The sequence below is a fragment of the Salvelinus sp. IW2-2015 genome, linkage group LG3 (genome assembly GCF_002910315.2).
Source record: "Salvelinus sp. IW2-2015 linkage group LG3, ASM291031v2, whole genome shotgun sequence".
NCBI classification, from domain to species: domain Eukaryota; kingdom Metazoa; phylum Chordata; class Actinopteri; order Salmoniformes; family Salmonidae; genus Salvelinus; species Salvelinus sp. IW2-2015.
In genome coordinates this window covers 23147585-23166703 of record NC_036840.1, presented here as the reverse complement: position 1 = coordinate 23166703, position 19119 = coordinate 23147585, and the positions used below count along the sequence as shown (strand labels likewise).

Genomic DNA, 19119 nt, shown 5'->3' with positions numbered 1-19119 from the left:
AGTGAGAGAGAGGGTAGAGGGTAGAGAGAGAGGGTAGAGAGAGAAAGAGAGAGGGAGAGAGAGAGGGTAGAAAGAGAGAGGGTAGAAAGAGAGAGGGTAAAGAGAGAGAGAGAAAGAGAGAGAGAGGAGAGAGTGGGTAGAGAAAGAGAGAGCGAGAGTGGGTAGAGAGAGAGAGAGAGAGTAGAGAGAGAGAGAGCGAGAGAGACAATGAGAGAGGGTATAGAGAAAGAGAGAGAGAAAAGAGAGACAGAGTGGGGGATAGTGCAGTTAGAGGGTAGATTCCCCATGCCCTTGGTTGCCGCCGGAGACGCTCGCTCCTTCCCCAAGCTCTGACGATGGGTCATCTCCCCAGCGGCAGAGTGCTGAGTGAACAGCTGGAGCATCGCATGTCAGTCAGCTGCGTGTGTGTGTGGTATTACTGTAGCAGTGTGACCCCTACCACTGGTTGACATCTGTTCCTACGCCAGTCATATTTTATAACAAAGGGAGGTAGGGAGGGTCATTCATTCCCCACTTAGCACTGTAAAGGGATAGTTCACCCAAAATGCATTTATAATAATTCATAAAGGATTTATAATCATTATTAGATGTTACCAACAATGTTCCCTCAAAGCCGCGCACTTCCTCGGACTGCCGTGCAAAAGAAATGCCAGGCCTCGCAAAGACGCAAGAGATTGAACTTCACTGAGTTCACCCAATTAGTTTGCACTATATAGATAAAAAATACTGTGATCAAATCAACATTATGGCAGACCCTTTTCAATGCAACAAACCAAAACAAATCTAACTTTGCAAGATTGAGTCTGTGATTTTGTTGTAGGCCGAGCCAGAACTCAACGGAGTAGAATTACATTGGTGAGGGTAGCCCACGAGCGGTCTTTCAATCACCTTTGAGTGAATGCACTTTTCAGATCAGTTCAGATCAGAGTGCATGTGCACATTTGTTGATATTCTTTGCTAGTTAGCGAGTTATTAGCCTAGTTTTAGATAAGTATAGGTCAGCAATGGGGAGTTACTGCTTCCTACAAGAGCACAAAATGTGTAGGCTACATTTAAAGCTGTCTTTGAGAAAAAGCTTACGTCTTAATTAAAGAGGCAGTGTTGTATTTTGAGCCAGGCTTGAATATGCAAATAAGCCATTAGGCAGAGGGGTAGTCTACATTGTCTAATTCTCTGTATAGTAAATATAATACATTTTATTTCGTAAAGTGGCTTCTTGCATACAACACAATTCAATGCAATTTACAGTCACCTATTTGGCCCATGGTGTTCTAATTAATTAATGTCAAGACCTTCATAATGTAAAAACGTTTTTTTAAAGTCTCATGCAATGTAGGCCTGCATTGAACACCCCATATAGGCTACTGTAGGCTATATCATAGATATCAAAAGCTATTTCCATGTGAAAATGTTATGGGATTTGCTCCATTGGTTTTGTTGGCAGGCCTACATTATGCTCAAATAGCCACAATAGCCTATTGGCTACTGTCTAAAACTGTAAGGGTACAAGCCTCAGTGTTCACTGTAAACGCACTGGAAGTTGCACAACATTTCCACAATGTTCAAGTTTATGTTCACAAGACCACAAATTTGCTGAGTGCCCCAACAAATTAGAGGGAACAGTGTGGAGGTAAATCTAATCGAAATCATAGTCCTGTTACTTCATCCTAAACTGACCAATTTGATAATAGGTTTGTGGGTCTTGTGTCCACTAGAAAACCTAGTGAGGGAGGTCTCTGACAAAAAGTAATCTACGGTCGTATAGGGTCAAAGGTTAGGGGTCAACGTATGAGGTCAGGACAGGACGCCGTCAGCATCGACCATAAGCATCTGCCAGAGGGAGTTGAGAGTTAGCTAGCGTGAAGATCTGCTCGTTACTTCATTAAGGCTAGCCTCAAATCACTTTTATGTTCGGTCACGCAAGATGTGTGTTGTTCGTTTCACGGCGTGTTTGACGTACTTTGACTCTACTGTCTGACAATGATTGGTGTAGAATTATTGTAAAAGAAAACAGAGGGCCGGAGAAATAAAAAGGGAGAGAGAGAGAAAAGAAGATAGAGCGAGGGAGAGATAGAGAGAGAAAGGGAAAGGAAAGAAAAGATAGACAGAGAGAAGCAACAGAGAAATGAAGAGAAACTGACAGATTGAATTCCTTCACGTCACACTGAAATGACTGTGACGTTAGTGAAAGACACTGATGTAAACAGCTCTAATGTGGACAAATAACTCTCTGCCCTTTTTCTAAAACTAAACTGATCACATAATGGATGGCAAGGCTTTATTTACGACTCCGTAACAAAAGAGATTGTCGCAAAAACTTTTTTAGGTCAAAACACACAAAGACAGAGACAGACACAGACTCTGGCCACACTAGAAAGGAGCCGTGTTTAATTAAAAAGGCCTGATTGAGTTTCACAGCGATTGGCACAGATATGACAGCACAAGAGGTTGACACCCGACACCCACTACACGACTATGATTTAGTAGTAGTAGTCTGTGTGTGTGTGTGTGTGTGTGTGTGTGTGTGTGTGTGTGTGTTGTGTGTGTGTGTGTGTGTGTGTGTGTGTGTGTGTGTGTGTGTGTGTGTGTGTGTGTGTGTGTGTGTGTGTGTGTGTGTGTGTGTGTGTGTGTGTGTGTGTGTGTGTGTGTGTTTTGGCTGCCAGAATCTGGGGCTCACTGACAGAGAGCCACTTAAATCCCTTTCTTATTAACTCTCCATGACACCTGATCCACCATGCGGGGTGGCTCACTCATAGACACACACCACACACAGACTCACTGCTTAAACCCACGGCTCATCTTACCGCTGCAAACTGATGTGTGCGTGTGCATCTGTGCGCCTCTGGGCCCTTTGTCTCTGCTGTTATCTGGGCGACATCTCATCAGTCTGGTTCTAGTCTGTCTGTCTGTGGCACTAAATGAAACATATGTCTTGGTAAGTACACTTGTGATCTTCAATGGAGGTCAATGGGGCCATATTGTAACTATATAGCAATCTGCTAGGGCTATATTCTGGACATATACTACATAGTAATAGTATGGGCAACGTAGATCTAGTGGTGGTATGAGCGGCCATTTTGGGAATTCAGAAGACATGGATTAACACCCCTACACTAGCAACAAGTGGAATGGATCCTTAGTGACCACAGTGGGTCAATACCTTGGTTTAACCTCCCATCCGAAGGACAGTTAAAGCTTGGAGTAGACTAGAACTTTCTTTCTCAACCCTGGCCCTGGGGACCCAAAGGGATTAAGGCCACCACACGTATATATCGGGTGGCCAAGGAGGAAGAAGGAGAAGGGGAGCAAAGTGAAAATTACACGGCTTGGGAACACCTCTTGGAGCCTGTGGTCTGAAAGGGGAAGACTGGGTGAAAGCATGAGGAGGTTTTATAGAGCTTTCGTTTTTGTGGAACCCAGCAGGAAAATATCCTGAAGGCATAGAGTCAGGTGAAGAGAGAGTGGGAATTGTCATGTTATCAGACTTTGGTTTTTCTTTGCATATATAATTATGCATAGTTACACCCTTCAATTAATATGCGTTGTGTTTCTCTTTGCTTTTCAAGTCTTGTGCGATCACTCTCTTAGGAACCAGAAGCTGAAATGGAGAAAGCCAAAAAGCACTGTTGAAATGTCATGCTGTTGTCCGATGAGAGATAGAGATAAGAGTGTACACAGTGTGATTATAGATCAGAGGCCATACGTTTCGGAGTTGTAAACCTAATCATTAACTGTGAATGTTAATCATGTTTTTTTATGTTTTATTATCATTGTTTGTTCATTTATAAGTAATTTCCAAGTTAATTTAATGTTGAACAGTATGGARTTAAATGTTCAAAATGGGGGACTGATGAGTTCTGACTCTAAACTTGAAATATTGTTAATTATCAGGTATCCTATGGAAATATTGAGTGCCATAGTCTGGTTTCTACACCAGAAGTTAATGGTTATCTGTAGGAGGAGAATGTAAGGGTAAGTAACAACACATTCGCCACGTTGATCCTCAACACGGGGGCCACGCAGGGGTGCGTAGGCTATATCATAGTGTGTGCGTGTGCATCTGTGCGCCTCTGGGCCCTCTGGGCCCTAATCTAAATCATAGTCCTGTTACTTCATCCTGAACTGACCAATTTGATAATAGGTTTGTGGGTCTTGTGTCCACTAGAAAACCTAGTGAGGGGGGTCTCTGCTCAGTCCCCTCCTGTACTCCCCGTTTACTCATGACTGCATGGCCCGGCACGACTCCAACACCATCATCAAGTTTGCTGATGACACAACAGTGGTAGACCTGATCACCAACAACGATGAGACAGCCTATAGGGAGGAGGTAAGAGACCTGGCCGTGTGGTGCCAGGACAACAACATTTCCCTCAACGTGATCAAGACAAAGGAGATGATTGTGGACTACAGGAAAAGGAGGACCGAGCACGCCCCCATTCTCATCGACGGGGCTGCAGCGGAGCGGGTTGAGAGCTTCAAGTTCCTTGGTGTCCACATCACCAACAAACTATCATGGTCCAATCACACTAAGACAGTCGTGAAGAGGTTACGACAAAGCCTATTCCCCCTCAGGAGACTGAAAAGATTTGGCGTGGGTCCTCAGATCCTCAAAAGGTTATACAGCTGCACCATCGAGAGCAACTGCACGGTCTCTGACCGCAAGGCACTACAGAGGGTAGTGCGTACATCACTGGGGCCAAGCTTTCTGCCATCTAGGACCTCTATACCAGGCAGTGTCAGAGGAAGGCCCAAATAATTGGTAAAGTGTAACRGGGTGAGTGACTGGTTGCCGGGAAGTCAGGCGCAGGAGAGCAGAGATGGGTGATAATAGGAGAACTTTAATATACACCCTGGCCCAAAGGCACAGGCGAGGCAGCACAAAGCACAACCACGGTAACATGAACCGGATTAAACAAAACAAACAAACCTAGGTTTGAAACAAACCTAGCGCAAGCCAGCCTGTAGCGTAACACCCTACACAAAGAACAATTCCACACACAGACATGGTGTCACGTCCTGACCATAGAAAACCTTTATTTTCTATGGTGGAGTAGGTTAGGGCGTGACTGGGGGGTGTTCTAGTTTATTATTTCTATGTGTAGTCTAGTTTTTGTATTTCTATGTTGGCCTGGTATGGTTCCCAATCAGAGGCAGCTGTCTATCATTGTCTCTGATTGGGGATCACATTTAGGCAGCCTTTTCCCACCTATTGTTTGTGGGATCTTGTTTTTGTTTTGTTGCTTTTGAGCCCTACAAGGCTGTACGTTCGTTTGTTTGTTACTCTTTATTGTTTTGTTGCTGGTTCACATTTAAATAAATGATGATGAACCCAAACCACGCTGCGCCTTGGTCCACTCCTTATAACGATCATTACACACGGGGGAAACAGAGGGTAATATACATTTAGTCTAATGAGGGGATGTGAACCAGGTGTGTGGGAAAACAAGACAAAACAAATGGAAAATGAAAGGTGGAGCGGCGATGGCTAGAAGACTGGTGACGTCGACCGCCGAACGCCGCCCGAACAAGGAGAGGGACCGACTTCGGCGGAAGTCGTGACATAAAGACTCCAGCCACCCTAGTCATGGACTGTTCTCTCTGCTACCACACGGCAAGCGTTACCATAGCGCCAAGTCTAGGTCCAAAAGACTTCTTAACAGCTTCTACCCCCAAGCCATAAGACTCCTAAACAGCTAATCAAAGGGCTACCCAGACCCCTCTTTTACGCTGCTGCTACTCTCTGTTTATTATCTATACATAGTCACTTTAACAATACCTACATGTGCATATTACCTCAATTATCTCAACTAACCGGTGCCCCTGCACATTGACTCTGTACCGGTACCCCCTGTATATATCCTTGCTTTTGTTATTTTACTGCTGCTGTTTATTTATTTGTTACTTTCATTTTCTATTTTTTACTTATCTATTTTTTACTTGACACTTTTTTAATAAAACTTCTTGAAGCATTGTTGTTAAGGACTTGTAAGTAAGCATTTCACTGTAAGGTTTTATTCGGCGCATGTGACAAATACAATTTGATTTGATTTGATTTGACATGATGGAGGCAATTAAGCTTGGAATGTGCTGAGGAAAGGCAATCACATGTTGGAAAGCACTGATGGAAAGATGTAGTTTAGTGAGGAAGGAGGCCAAGGTCAGATCACATTAAGGGAGAAGTACTTATCTTCCTGCCTAGCAATAAACATGTATTGTTCAGAGGGAAGGCGGAAGTTGGAAACATGTCTTTGTGTGGGTTGCACCAACATGGATTGACTCTTAAACTGGGTTGAATCAAGGTTTATCTATTAATCTTGTTGCACCAAATGTTAAACCTAGTTTTAAATTAATCATAGTTAAATTAAATGTTTCCTTTAATCTAAATGTAGTTTTCACTTCAAACCTAGATACATTTTAAGCCTGTTGCTCAATGAATTCTTGTTAAAAATATAAACTTAGATTGGAGATGAATTCTAAACTGACACTTGAGGTGGTTTAACTGATAAAATGGCAGCACAACTACTGTGGAGAGACCAAAATGACAGAGTTCCTCAGAGAATAATTAGAGACAGGTTTAATCCTGTTGAGTTTTATGATAATGATGCGTTTTCAAGGAGGTACCGCTTCTCCAAGGACTCTGTAATGCAACTGGAAAGAAAGGTTGGACCGACCATTAAGCATAGGAGTGATAGAAACGCGGCTGTACCCCCACTACTTTAGCTCTTGGTGACCCTACGCTTCTACGCAACTCGATGTTATCCAGATGATGGATGAGGATCTTTTTGGACTCCACAAGTCAACCGTCTACCGGATTGTAGTCAGAATGTCCAATGTTATTGCCAGTCTGAAATCAAATCAAATTTTATTGGTCACATACACATGGTTAGCAGATGTTATTGCGAGTGTAGCGAAATGCTTGTGCTTCTAGTTCCGACAGTGCACTAATATCGAAGAGTAATCTAAAAATTGCACAACAACTACCCAATGCACACAAATCTAAGTAAAGGGATGGAATAACAATATATACATATAAATATATGGATGAGCGATGACCGCATAGGGAAGATGCAATAGATGGTATAAAATACAGTACATACATATGAGATGAGGAATACAAGATATGTAAACATTATTAAAGTGGCATTACTAAAGTGGCCAGTGATTTCAGGTCTGTATGTAGGCAGCAGCCTCTCTATGTTAGTGAAGGCTGTTTAACAGTCTTATGGCCTTGAGATAGAAGCTGTTTTTCAGTCTCTCGGTCCCAGCTKTGATGCACCTGTACTGACCTCGCCTTCTGGATGGTAGCGGGGTGAACAGGCAGTGGCTCGGGTTGATGTCCTTGATGATCCTTTTGGCCTTCCTGTGACATCGGGTGCTGTAGGTGTCCTGGATGGCATGTAGTTTGCCTCCGGTGATGCATTGTGCAGACCACACCACTCTCTGGAGAGCCTTGCAGTTGTGGGCGGTGCAGTTGCCGTACCAGGCGGTGATAAAGCCCGACAGGATGCTCTCAATTGTGCATCTGTAAAAGTTTGTGGGTTTTAGGTGACAAGCCAAATTTCTTCAGCCTCCTGAGGTTGAAGAGGCGCTGTTGCGCCTTCTTCACCACACTCTCTGTGTGGGTGGACCATTTCAGTTTGTCCGTGATGTGTACGCCGAGGAACTTAAAACTTTCCACCTTCTCCAGTGCTGTCCCATCGATGTGGATAGGGGAGGCTCCCTCTGCTGTTTCCTAAAGTCCACGATCATCTCCTTTGTTTTGTTGACATTGAGTGAGAGGTTATTTTCCTGACACCGCACTCCGAGGGCCCTCACCTCCTCCCTGTAGGCTGTCTCGTCGTTGTTGGTAATCAAGCCCACTACTGTTGTGTCGTCTGCAAACTTGATGATTGAGTTGGAGACGTGCATGGTGACGTAGTCATGGGTGAACAGAGAGTACAGGAGGGGGCTGAGCACGCACCCTTGTGGGGCCCAGTGTTGAGGATCAGCGAAGTGGAGATGTTGTTTCCTACCTTCACCACCTGGGGGCGGCCCGTCAGGAAGTCCAGGAACCAATTGCACAGGGTGGGGTTGAGACCCAGGGCCTCAAGCTTAATGATGAGCTTGGAAGGTACTATTGTGTTGAATGCTGAGCTGTAGTCAATGAACAGCATTCTTAAATAGGTGTTCCTCTTGTCTAGATGGGATTGTGTGCAGTGTGATGGCGATTGCATCGTCTGTGGACCTTTTGGGGCGGTATGCAAATTGAAGTGGGTCTGGGGTGGCAGGTAAGGTGGAGTTGATATGATCCTCGACTAGTCTCTCAAAGCACTTCATGATGGCAGAAGTGAGTGCTACCGGGCGATAGTCATATAGTTCAGTTACCTTTGCCTTCTTGGGAACAGGAACAATGGTGGCCATCTTGAAGCATGTGGGGAAAGCAGACTGGGATAGGGAGAGGTTGAATATGTCTATAAACACACCAGCCAGCTGGTCTGCGCGTGCTCTGAGGACACGGCTAGGGATGCCATCTGGGCCGGCAGCCTTGAGAGGGTTAACACGTTTAAATGTCTTACTCACGTAGGCCACGGAGAAGGAGAGCCCACAGTCCTTGGTAGCGGGCCGCATCGGTGGCACTGTGTTATCCTCAAAGCGGGCAAAAAAGGTGTTTAGTTTGTCTGGAAGCAAGACGTCGGTGTCCGTGACATGGCTGGTTTTATTTTTGTAGTCCGTGAATGTCTGTAGACCCTGCCACATACGTCTCGTGTCTGAGCCGTTGAATTGCGACTCCACTTTGTCCCTATACCGACATTTCGCTTGTTTGATTGCCTTGCTGAGGGAATAACTACACTGTTTGTATTCGGCCATATTCCCAGTCATCTTTCCTTGGTTAAATGCGGTGGTTCGCGCGGATAGATGGCGGGAGGGCGGGGGAGGGCCTTGTATGCATCGCAGAAGTTAGAGTAGCAGTGATCCAGTGTATTGCCCGCACGAGTGCTACAATCAATCAATATGATAGAACTTAGGTAGCCTTGTTCTCAAATTTGCTTTGKTAAAATCCCCAGCTACAATAAATGCAGCCTCGGGATATATGATTTCTAGTACATAAGGTTCAAGCCTACAGAGGAAACAGCAGCTGGATTTTACAGGAGAGCTAGATTCCCAGGTGTACTATGGGCAATAGACTGTACACACATTCCTATTCCCAACCCTGGTGGTGAGAATGGAGAACTCTTCCGTAATCGTAAAGGTTACTCCTCCGTCAACGTGCAGGCTGTCTGTGATGACCAAGGTCAGCTCACCAACATCGTAACTAGATGGCCAGGATCCAGCCATGACAGCAGAATCTTTGACAATAGTTGTCTGTATGCAATTCTGGAAAGGGGGCCATATGAAGGCCACCTACTGGGTGACAATGGATATGCCTGTTGTGGGTACCTTATGACTCCCCCTTTAAACCCCCAGTCACCTGAAGAGAGAGAATACAACACCTCTCATATCCTGGCAAGAGGTTACATAAAGAGAGTTTTTGGAGTGTGGAAAAAAAGATTTCCCCTGCCTAAAGGATGGCCTCCGCACGAAGATGAACACTACACTGACAATCATTATTGCAGTGGCGGTACTGTATAACTTTGGCAAGAGACAAGAAGACGAGCTACCTGAGGAGGCTGAGGAGGACCTACCTGAGGAGAATGCAGAAGATGGCCAGGTGCAACATGCTGCCAATGCAAATGGGAATGCTGTGAGGAGAACCTTGACTGAGAACCATTTTGCAGCCTTAGGTGTGTATAATGTAACATTGGTGACATGTAAAAAGCAATATTATATTTTCATTGGCACATACAATTCCTAATCAGGCTAAATCTATTATTAAGACTTTGTTATTCTCAATACCATACAGGGTGGAACTCGAAGCACCAGAACACACGAGTGGGGACAAGACTGGAGGATACCAAATTGCTTGGGAAAGCATTGTTTTAAATAATTGCTGAAATAAATAAAAAGATCAGCATTCTTTACACAGTGGGCATTTGTTTCCCTGAAAGAGCTTCTGTTTCTGAATTTGCAGTAGCTCTTTTTGTAAATTAAGGACCTCAATCTGCAGTAGATTGTTCTCTCGCTCCAGCTCCAAAACATCAATAGGAGCTTGGTTCGTGTCAGTTCTGGGGCGTTTGCTTGGCGTGTTTGGTGTTTTTTCCGCTGATTCAAGATCCAGGCACTGCTGTTTCTCCGCAGCACAGGGTCTCAGCTCAACTAAAGGAAAGGAAAGAAAGAAAATGACCTCATTATTACTAGGCTATTTACGTGCCCATTTTGTACAACAATTGAATTGGGGCGTATGATGTGTCCAGCCTTGGTACGAATGATGATGTTATGCAACATGCTGTAACGGGGCTATTAACGCTAACATTGTAGTGAAGTAGCTTTAACGTTAGTTTTAACGTGCATTATAGTCATTGATATTTACCAGTTATTTATGCTTACTAAATATTGGTGGGTCGAGTTGTCCGTCGTCATCATAGGGGTTAAGGAGGGGGGCAAACTGCTGGGGAATCATCTCGCATATCTTCTGGGAGAGAGGATCAATTCCCCTGGATGGAGGCCCCCCTCCGGTCTGAAATAGCCCCCGCCTCTCCTCTGCCGCATCCTTTTTGGCTTTGGCTTTTAAGTTTTTCCAGCACTCCTTCAACCGATTTGGGTCCCTCTTCTTTTTAATCCGTGTCGATCCATTAAATCTGTCCTTCTTTTTGACAGTCTTGTTGTCTGTCTCTTTATCCTCCAGTACTTATCTAAATTCCTCCATCAGAGCCAACAATAGTTATTTTTTTCAAAAGCAGAGACATTTGAACCTCTTTGATGTGCCATGATCAGGTGGCTTGCGGACAAATAATAAATGCCTAAATAAGTAATAACAATAATAAATTATATTTTATGCTAGCTAGCATGGTTTATAAACTAGCTAGCTACAGTAGCTAATGTTAGCTAACGAATGAGATTTCTCTCTAGTACTGGCTAAATAACAGATTTTATTTCAAATCAGCAAACCCATGAGAACCTTTCACGTTGGAGTTGCAGTAGTTCTAACATTACATTGTTATTATTTCATCAAGGAACAGCAATTTTGTGGCCTCATTTGTCAAGTAGGCTAGCTACTTCGCTTCAACTCACGAAATGCCTCATATATTGGTGTAACATGTCACTAATCATAGTTTAAAACCGTTGATCATAGATTTAATGATCCAGATTTTAAATTAAGTGGTGCAACACATCTCTGATGAATTATAAACCTAGATTTACAAAACCTATATTAGCTCTAATCCTAGATTAATTTAAACCATGTTGGTGCAACCCACCCTTTGTCTTATTCAGCTGTATGACCCAATGGGTGAATAAACTTGGTTTGAGCTTTACTAATCGTCCGTGAGCTTTTATACGGTTCAGTTAGAACCTAACACCCCCTACACTAGCGACAAGTGCCATGGGATCCTTGGTGACCACAATGGGTCAAGACCTCGGATTAACCTCCCATCCGAAGGACAGTTAGAGCCTGGAGTAGACTAGAGCTGTCTTTCTCAACCCTGGCTCTGGGGACCCAAAGGGATGTTCATTTCCGGTTTCTGCCCTCGCACCACCAACACACTTGATTCAACTAATCAACTCATTATCAAGCCTTTCAAATAGAATCAGGTGTGTTAGATGCTGGGGCAAAAACAAAAATGTGCACCCGTTTGGGTCTCCAGGAGCAGGATTGAGAACTGCTGGACTAGAGAAAGTAGTTGTGGAAATGTGGTTACAATGTCGGTAAGTAACCCGACCTGACATGCTGAGGAATGGGATAGTGTAATCAAGAGGCGACATTGGCAGGAGTCCATTAATATGCAGGTGGAGAGGAGGTTGGCTTGGAATCTTGAGGCGAGGTGACATAGGCAACCTGGAAGCTGTCATTGTGTACCACTCTCACTCACCCTATTCCATTGAATGAGAACATGTTCTAATGTTCTACGTTTTTATTCTATTCTACCTGCAGGATGGACTTGGTTTTTTTTACCCCCTTTTTCGTGGTATCCAATTGGTAGTTACAGTCTTGTCCCGTTGTTGCAACTCCCGTACGGACTCGGGAGAGGCGTAGGTTGAGATCCGTGCGTCCCCCCGAAACACAATCCAACCAAGCCGCACTGCTTCTTGACACAATGCCCACTTAACCCGGAAGCCAGCCGCACCAATGTGTCGGAGGAAACACAGTACGCCTGGCGACCGTGTCAGCGTGCATTGCACACCGGCCCGCCACAGGAGTCACTAGTGCGCGATGGGACAAGAACATCCCTGCCGGCCAAACCCTCCCCTAACCCGGACGATGCTGGACCAATTGTGCGCCGCCCCATGGATCTCCCGGTCGCGGCCGGCTGCGACAGAGCCTGGACTCGAACCAGGATCTCTAGTGGCACAGCTAGCACTGCTAGCACAGTGCCTTAGACCACTGCACCACTTGGGAGGCCATCAACAGGGTCTGCTTTAAGTAATGTACGCATCTTGATGAGTCCTAAGAGGAATGAGCTAATGGATACTCAGTATTCTAGCTAGGTACATTCAGTCCACTGCCTATTATGAATATTCAAAGAGGATAGTGAGAAGAACCCGATGCCACTATCATTCAAATGTGACAAAAGTCAAGTCACTATACACGCTCTTGCTTATGGATGCGGCCAATTATACGTTAAATAAATCTCCCTCTTTCTCTCCTTTGGTTTTGCACGTACAGTATGTTTCCCTTTTCTATCGCTCTCCCTTTCTCACCCTCTTATCTCTGTATCTCCCTTTTTACTTATTCCCAGTTTCTCTGTCCCTCCCTCCTCTCACTCTCCTTTTTCTCTCCCTCAGTGAAGTGGCAGATCATGTCTCAGAAGAAGATATTTCTGATCTTTGTGGCAATTAGTACCGTCAGTCTACTGCTGCACCATGGGGGCCATTTCAGCTGGTGAGACACACACGCACACACACACAGAATTTGTTACAGGAAATAATTAATGCCACTTGCTCAGGTTAGCATAGGGCTAAATGTGCCAGGTAATGAAATGGGATGTCACGATCGTGTGGAAGAGATTCGGACCAAAACGCAGCATGAGGAAAATAAGCCATCTTCTTTTAATAAATGAACGAAGATGAACATGAAACAAAAACACCTACAAACTACCAAAACAATAAACGACCGTGAAGCTAATAAACGTAGTGCACAGACAAGCAACAAACGTTAAACAAGACAACTACCCACAAAAGCCTACTGCCTATGGCTACCTTAAATATGGCTCCCAATCAGAGACAAATGAATGACAGCTGTCTCTGATTGAGACCCAATCCAGGCAGCCATAGACATGACTAGACAACCTAACAATACTCTATCCCATACACATACAACACCCATAGACTAACCAAAACACACACAACATACAATGCCCACCCCAACTCACGCCCTGACCAACTAAACATAATCAAAATAACATAAAAATAGGTCAGGAACGTGACATGGGAACAGCTAACATGTAGCGTCAATGATTTTAATTGTCTGATGTGTACTTAAACCTTTTCTATTGTTCGCAAGTATGGCCCGCCTTGTTTCACAGAATACAATAATAATCATTGTCACAGTCCTTGTACCTCTAGTCTGGCATCAATCACGATCAACAGATTTAATCCATAACATACAGTATCGAATCTAGTGACCGTCAACCCACACCCAATCACGTGTATTAAAGGAAAATATATAATTATGCTAACCATTGTGTTAATCAGTCAAAACTGAATAGGAATTTTATTCACCTTAAAGTTCCTCATTACACAGAGATTGAGCTGCAAATCCCGTATTAAAAGCTCCCCCCCTCTCTATTTCTCTCATCTAGGACGATGGAAGCCTTTCACCTCGGCTGTCCGTCACTACGCACCCACCTGTCCTCCTCTCTCAAGCCCAAACACACCAATGTGGCCTTCCTCAAGACGCACAAGACGGCCAGCACCACCATGCAGAATCTGCTCTTCCGCTTCGCAGAGCGCAACAACCTGACAGTGGCGCTTCCTGTGCAGGCCTGCGGACACCAGTTCTGCTACCCGCGCACCTTCAACGCCCACCTCGTCCACCCGCACACCCTGCCACCCAACGTGGTCACTAGCCACATGCGCTTCAACCGCGCCGAGATGCAGCGCCTCATGCCTAACGATACCATCTACGTGACCATACTTCGAGAACCAGGGTCCATGTTTGAATCGTTGTTCAGTTACTATAACCAGTACTGTCAGAGTTTTAAGAGAGTTCCCAATGGGTCCCTGGAGGCATTTCTGGACGAGCCGTGGCGGTACTACCGTCCGGACGAAAAGGACTCCATGTACGCCCGTAACACGCTGACCTTTGACCTTGGTGGGGACAAGGACCGTCCGGCGGCAGACGCGACAGCATACGCCCGGGCCTTTGTGGCCGAGACAGAACGTGTCTTCTCCCTGGTGATGATCGCCGAGTACTTTGACGAGTCGCTGGTCCTCCTCCGTCACCTTCTCTCCTGGGATCTGGAAGACGTGCTCTACGTCAAGCTCAACATGCGGATGTCCGGCTCCAAGCACAGCCTCTCGCCAGGCCTCCCCTTCAAGATCCGCGCCTGGAACGCCTTGGACGCACGCCTCTATGATCACTTCAACGCCTCCCTATGGCGCCAGCTGACTGCCCTGGGCCCGGCGTGCGTGGCCAGGGAGGTGCGGTTGCTCCGCAGGGCCCAGGAGAGGCTGGTGAGGGGCTGCTTTGGAGGACGGCTTCCCCAGCTCCGCTCTGCTACCCAGATCAAGAACAAGGAGCTGCGGCCGTGGCAGCCCAGCGCAAAGGTGGACATCGTGGGCTACGACCTACCGACCAACACCAACGCCACGTGGCCCGGAAGTCTGGCCCACGAGCTATGTCTGAAGCTTATCATGCCAGAGGTCCAGTACACCAGGGTCCTGCTTCGATCGCAGTCGCTACGCTACCGACGCAGCTACCCGCTCCGCTCCCCTCAGCCCCAGCCGCAGCAGCCCGTACGGTCGGTCCTGCCACGCCACCAACAGGTGGGGATACAGCCGATTCCCCGGGAGGCCCTTCCTCCAGGACCTGGTCCCGTCTCTAGCCCCACAGCCACCTCTCGACCTGCAGGGACCCAGAGCAGGGCCACCAGGGTGGGGCTAAAGCCCTCGGGCCCCCAGAGGCAGACGCCATAACTTAAGACTGCAGCACCAGCCTTGAATATAGACTGAATACAGACAGACTGAATGCAGACAGACTAAATACAGGCATGCAGGTAGACAGACAGACTGTCCTCCAGACTTCAGTCATTTGTCCCCAGGGACTGTATCAGGGGGTTCTGGAGGAGATAGGGAGAGGGGGGGACACCCCCAGATTGGGGCTGGAGATTGGGTTAGGACCCCATCAATATGGGCACAGGCAGAGCACTCTCATTAATTACAAACTCTGTATGGAACAATAAAGAACTGTTACTCTCACTTTATCTCTCTCACTCTCTAATGCCACCCACCCCCCCTCCCAAACCTTGAGAAGATCTTGATGATGACAGTGAGAGAGGGTCACCGCTCCGGGTCCGTGTCCTCTGAGAATCCAACCCTCCAAGCCTTCTCCAGAGAGGAAAATCATCTAGTTCTGGGACTCTCACCCAATGATTTTACCCCCACCCACTGAGTGTTAGGCCCCAGGACAGAGGTCAAATGTCAAAAGTTAGGCCAGGGGTAATTCGACTGACCCCGGCCCTATCTCCCCCCCCCCCCCACCACACACACACACACCACACACACACTCGCAGCCCTACACCAACTCTCTCCCTCCTGCCCAACCTGCTTTAGAGCATTCTCTCTGCTTCTCCGACCCAGCTCATCTCTTCTGCTTCTCCGACCCAGCTCATCTCTCTCTGCTTCTCCGACCCCAGCTCATCTCTCTCTGCTTCTCCGACCCAAGCTCATCTCTCTCTGCTTCTCCGACCCCAGCTCATCTCTCTCTGCTTCTCCCGCCCCAGCTCATCTCTCTCTCCCTCCACCAGCAACTGCTGCTGACAAATGGGGTGTTTTTAGATATGGGAATTGTGTGTGTGTGTGTGTGGTGTGTGGTGTGTGTGTGTGTGTGTGTGTGTGTGGTGTGTGTGTGTGTGTGTGTGTTGTGTGTGTGTGTGTGTGTGTGTGTGTGTGTGTGTGTGTGTGTGTGTGTGTGTGTGTGTGTGTGTGGTGTGTGTGATGTGAGAAAGCGTATTTCCTATGTATTTTGTTTATCTGGGGTGTTATCGCAATAAAGTTTTATGTGAAGTCTTATGTAAAGGTAGGGATCTTATAACCACCCAACACACACACACTGGACTCAACCCATTGTTGGTTATGCAAGCCTGCTAAAAGACATGATGAGTGAGAGCTACAGTGTTTGAATATTTAATTATGTAATCTTAATGAGGCTCTCTTTGGAGAGACCTTCCACTTGGGTTACACAGTGAAACACCCMCACACACACACACACACACACACAGCAGTGTGGGCCATGCCAAAGTAGATTACCTATCCGAAGCAAAGCATAGGGAGGAAATAACTACGATACTAAGGGAAAGCAGTAGAAGAAGAGAGAGTCTGGGTCCTGTTCATTTGGAAACACTGCGGAAAACGTTTTAAAACATTTTGCAATGGAATTTGAAAACTATGTGTTTCCTCTTCGACAACTCCATATACTATTCCCTTCCTGTTTCAGTCCTTGGTCTCCCATTTGGTGCCTAATGAACATGGCACTGGTGTGGTGGCTGTCATGTGGAGGTTGTTTTTTGCCACTCGTTTCATTATGTGGTACATTTTTTATGCAGTTGGTTGTTCATGTTTAATGTGTTAAGTATGTTTAACTCGAATGACCTAAATGGTATGGTTCTACCTGGGTGTCCTTGAGGGGGTGTGTGTGTGTGTGTGTGTGTGTGTGTGTGCGTGCGTGCGTGCGTGCGCATTTGTGTTTCTGAGTATATATTATTTATTCTCTTCATCACTGGAAAAAAACGGTCTGTTTATGTTTACCTTCAATGTATATTTCCGATTTTGGAACAGGACATTGTATTGTGGACCAAACCACTTATGGCAATACACACTGTACTGTACATGGCATGTTCTGATGAATAAAATTTACATTTTCTACATAGGCCAACCACAAAAGCCACTCAGACAGCACCAAGTGTAATCACTTTAGCATAAATTTTATTGTGTTTTAAGTGCTTCCTAATGCTCTAGATTGCATCCCAAATGACACCCTACTCCCTACATAGTGCATTATTTGTAGTGCACTATGTAGGGAATAGGGTGCCATTTGGGACTCAGTCCTAGTCTAGTGGAAAGAGCACAGGGTAGAAAGATAACTTTCAGAAGGGCCCTTGACCCCGTGAAATCCTCCATGTTCGACTGCTGTTCATTTTTAAAGAGCTCTTTGATTGTACTCTATTTTTCATCCCAAATGTCACCCTTTTGATCAGGGCCCATAAATAGGGAATAGGTTGCCATTTGGGACACAAGGTACCAAATCTAGGCTGGTTTCTCGGTTTTGAGAGACTTAACTAGCACAGAATGGTGGTTGTGTCACCTACAAGTCAATGTTAGCCAGCCTTTTTAGGAATGCTAGAATTAAGCAATAAGGCCCGAGGGGGTGTGGTATATTGGCCATATATCACAAACCCCCGAGGTACCTTATTGCTATTATAAACTGGTTACCAACGTAATTAGAGCAGTAAAAATAAATGTTTTGTCATACATGTGGTATACGGTCTGAAATACCACAGCTATCAGCCAATCAGCATTCAGGGCTCGAACCAACCAGTTTAGAATAGCTGTTTTACTACTGTACATCTTGTCACTTTATTTGTCAAATTCTCTTTTAGAACAATGTGGAACAAAAGTGTTCTTTTAGATTGAACCGTGTTCTGTTTTTAGAGTGTCTTTCTCAACAAATTGTGTCTTTGTTAAGAGAAAGTGTCAATGTGACACAAAATGATGTGCTTGATCTTTTTTCCGTGACTATATTTCCAATGACATTGTCTCTCTTTCCATGGCATTAATTCATTCTCATACGATATTTATTGATGTATTTGAACTGAAAGGGGTGTTTCTGTTTTTGACTGGGGGGCTCTGATCATACAGAAGTAAGGTGAAGTTTCCCTTAGACGCATATCTGGGGACAGTTTAGAATTTTCTCTGCTAATGGTTAAGGATAGGATTGAGGAGGGGGAGCTGATCCTAGATCTGTACCTAGGGGAAACTTTACCTAGATCATACAGCTAGAGACAATCAGAGCTAGATGTCCCAAAGCTTTGTACTGAGGGATGATGGGGGAAAAGCAACCCTTAAAAGTTGAATGATTCAAATCAATGTTGTTTGTTGTCATTTTTCATTTTACATGGGGTATCGGTTTTTAATTACTTTAATTGATGAGCCATTATAAATGGTTATACATTGTTTAGAAATGCTTGTACATGTTTATAAATGGTTATAAATGCTGAAATATGCATTAATAATAGGAAACACTAGTTGTAGTCTTATATGACTTATTAATGAAAGCTATTACATGCAAATACACATGTACATCATTAAGAAGACACATTTGAATATAACAAGAAGTGATTCAAATCCCCAAGAGTCTCAAGCTGCCATGAAGCAGCCTAATATGCAAATACACCCCAAATCACATCCAACTTCCATTAAAAAACAACAACAAATATCTTTCTCCGTTTCAATGGGAAAAACCGATGTAAATCAAATGTGTTTGATGTTTACTATGATTACAGCAATCAGCTGTTCCCTTGCCAATGTCTTATTATTACCGCTGTTGTTGTCATGGTTTTATCACGAGCTGAGGTGGCTGAAGTGGTGAAGCTGTGTGTGTGTGTGTGTGTGTGTGTGTGTGTGTGTGCTGTCTCTTATACACATCTAGATGTGTATAAGAGACAGGTGTGTGTGTGTGTGTGTGTGTGTGTGTGTGTGTGTGTGTGTGTGTGTGTGTGTGTGTGTGTGTGTGTGTGTGTGTGTGTGTGTGTGTGTCTGCCTGGCTGGCTGGCTGACTGCACTGCTCAGATCTGTGTCACTTCAAACGGACGACAAAGCCACTCTCTG

At 45.3% G+C, this 19119-nt stretch overlaps 1 protein-coding gene across 1 annotated transcript in view; it reads left to right on the top strand.

Moving 5' to 3' along the window:
- LOC111952971 (galactose-3-O-sulfotransferase 3-like) overlaps window positions 1-15862 on the top strand; it is a 33429-nt gene extending 17567 nt beyond the window's left edge. Inside the window, exons 2-3 of the mRNA XM_023972020.3 lie at window positions 12859-12955; window positions 13875-15862. Coding sequence (XP_023827788.1) covers window positions 12873-12955; window positions 13875-15210 — 1419 coding nt within the window. The 5' untranslated portion in view covers window positions 12859-12872 and the 3' untranslated portion in view covers window positions 15211-15862. The remainder of the gene's footprint in view (window positions 1-12858; window positions 12956-13874) is intronic.
- The last annotated feature ends 3257 nt before the right edge of the window (window positions 15863-19119 follow it).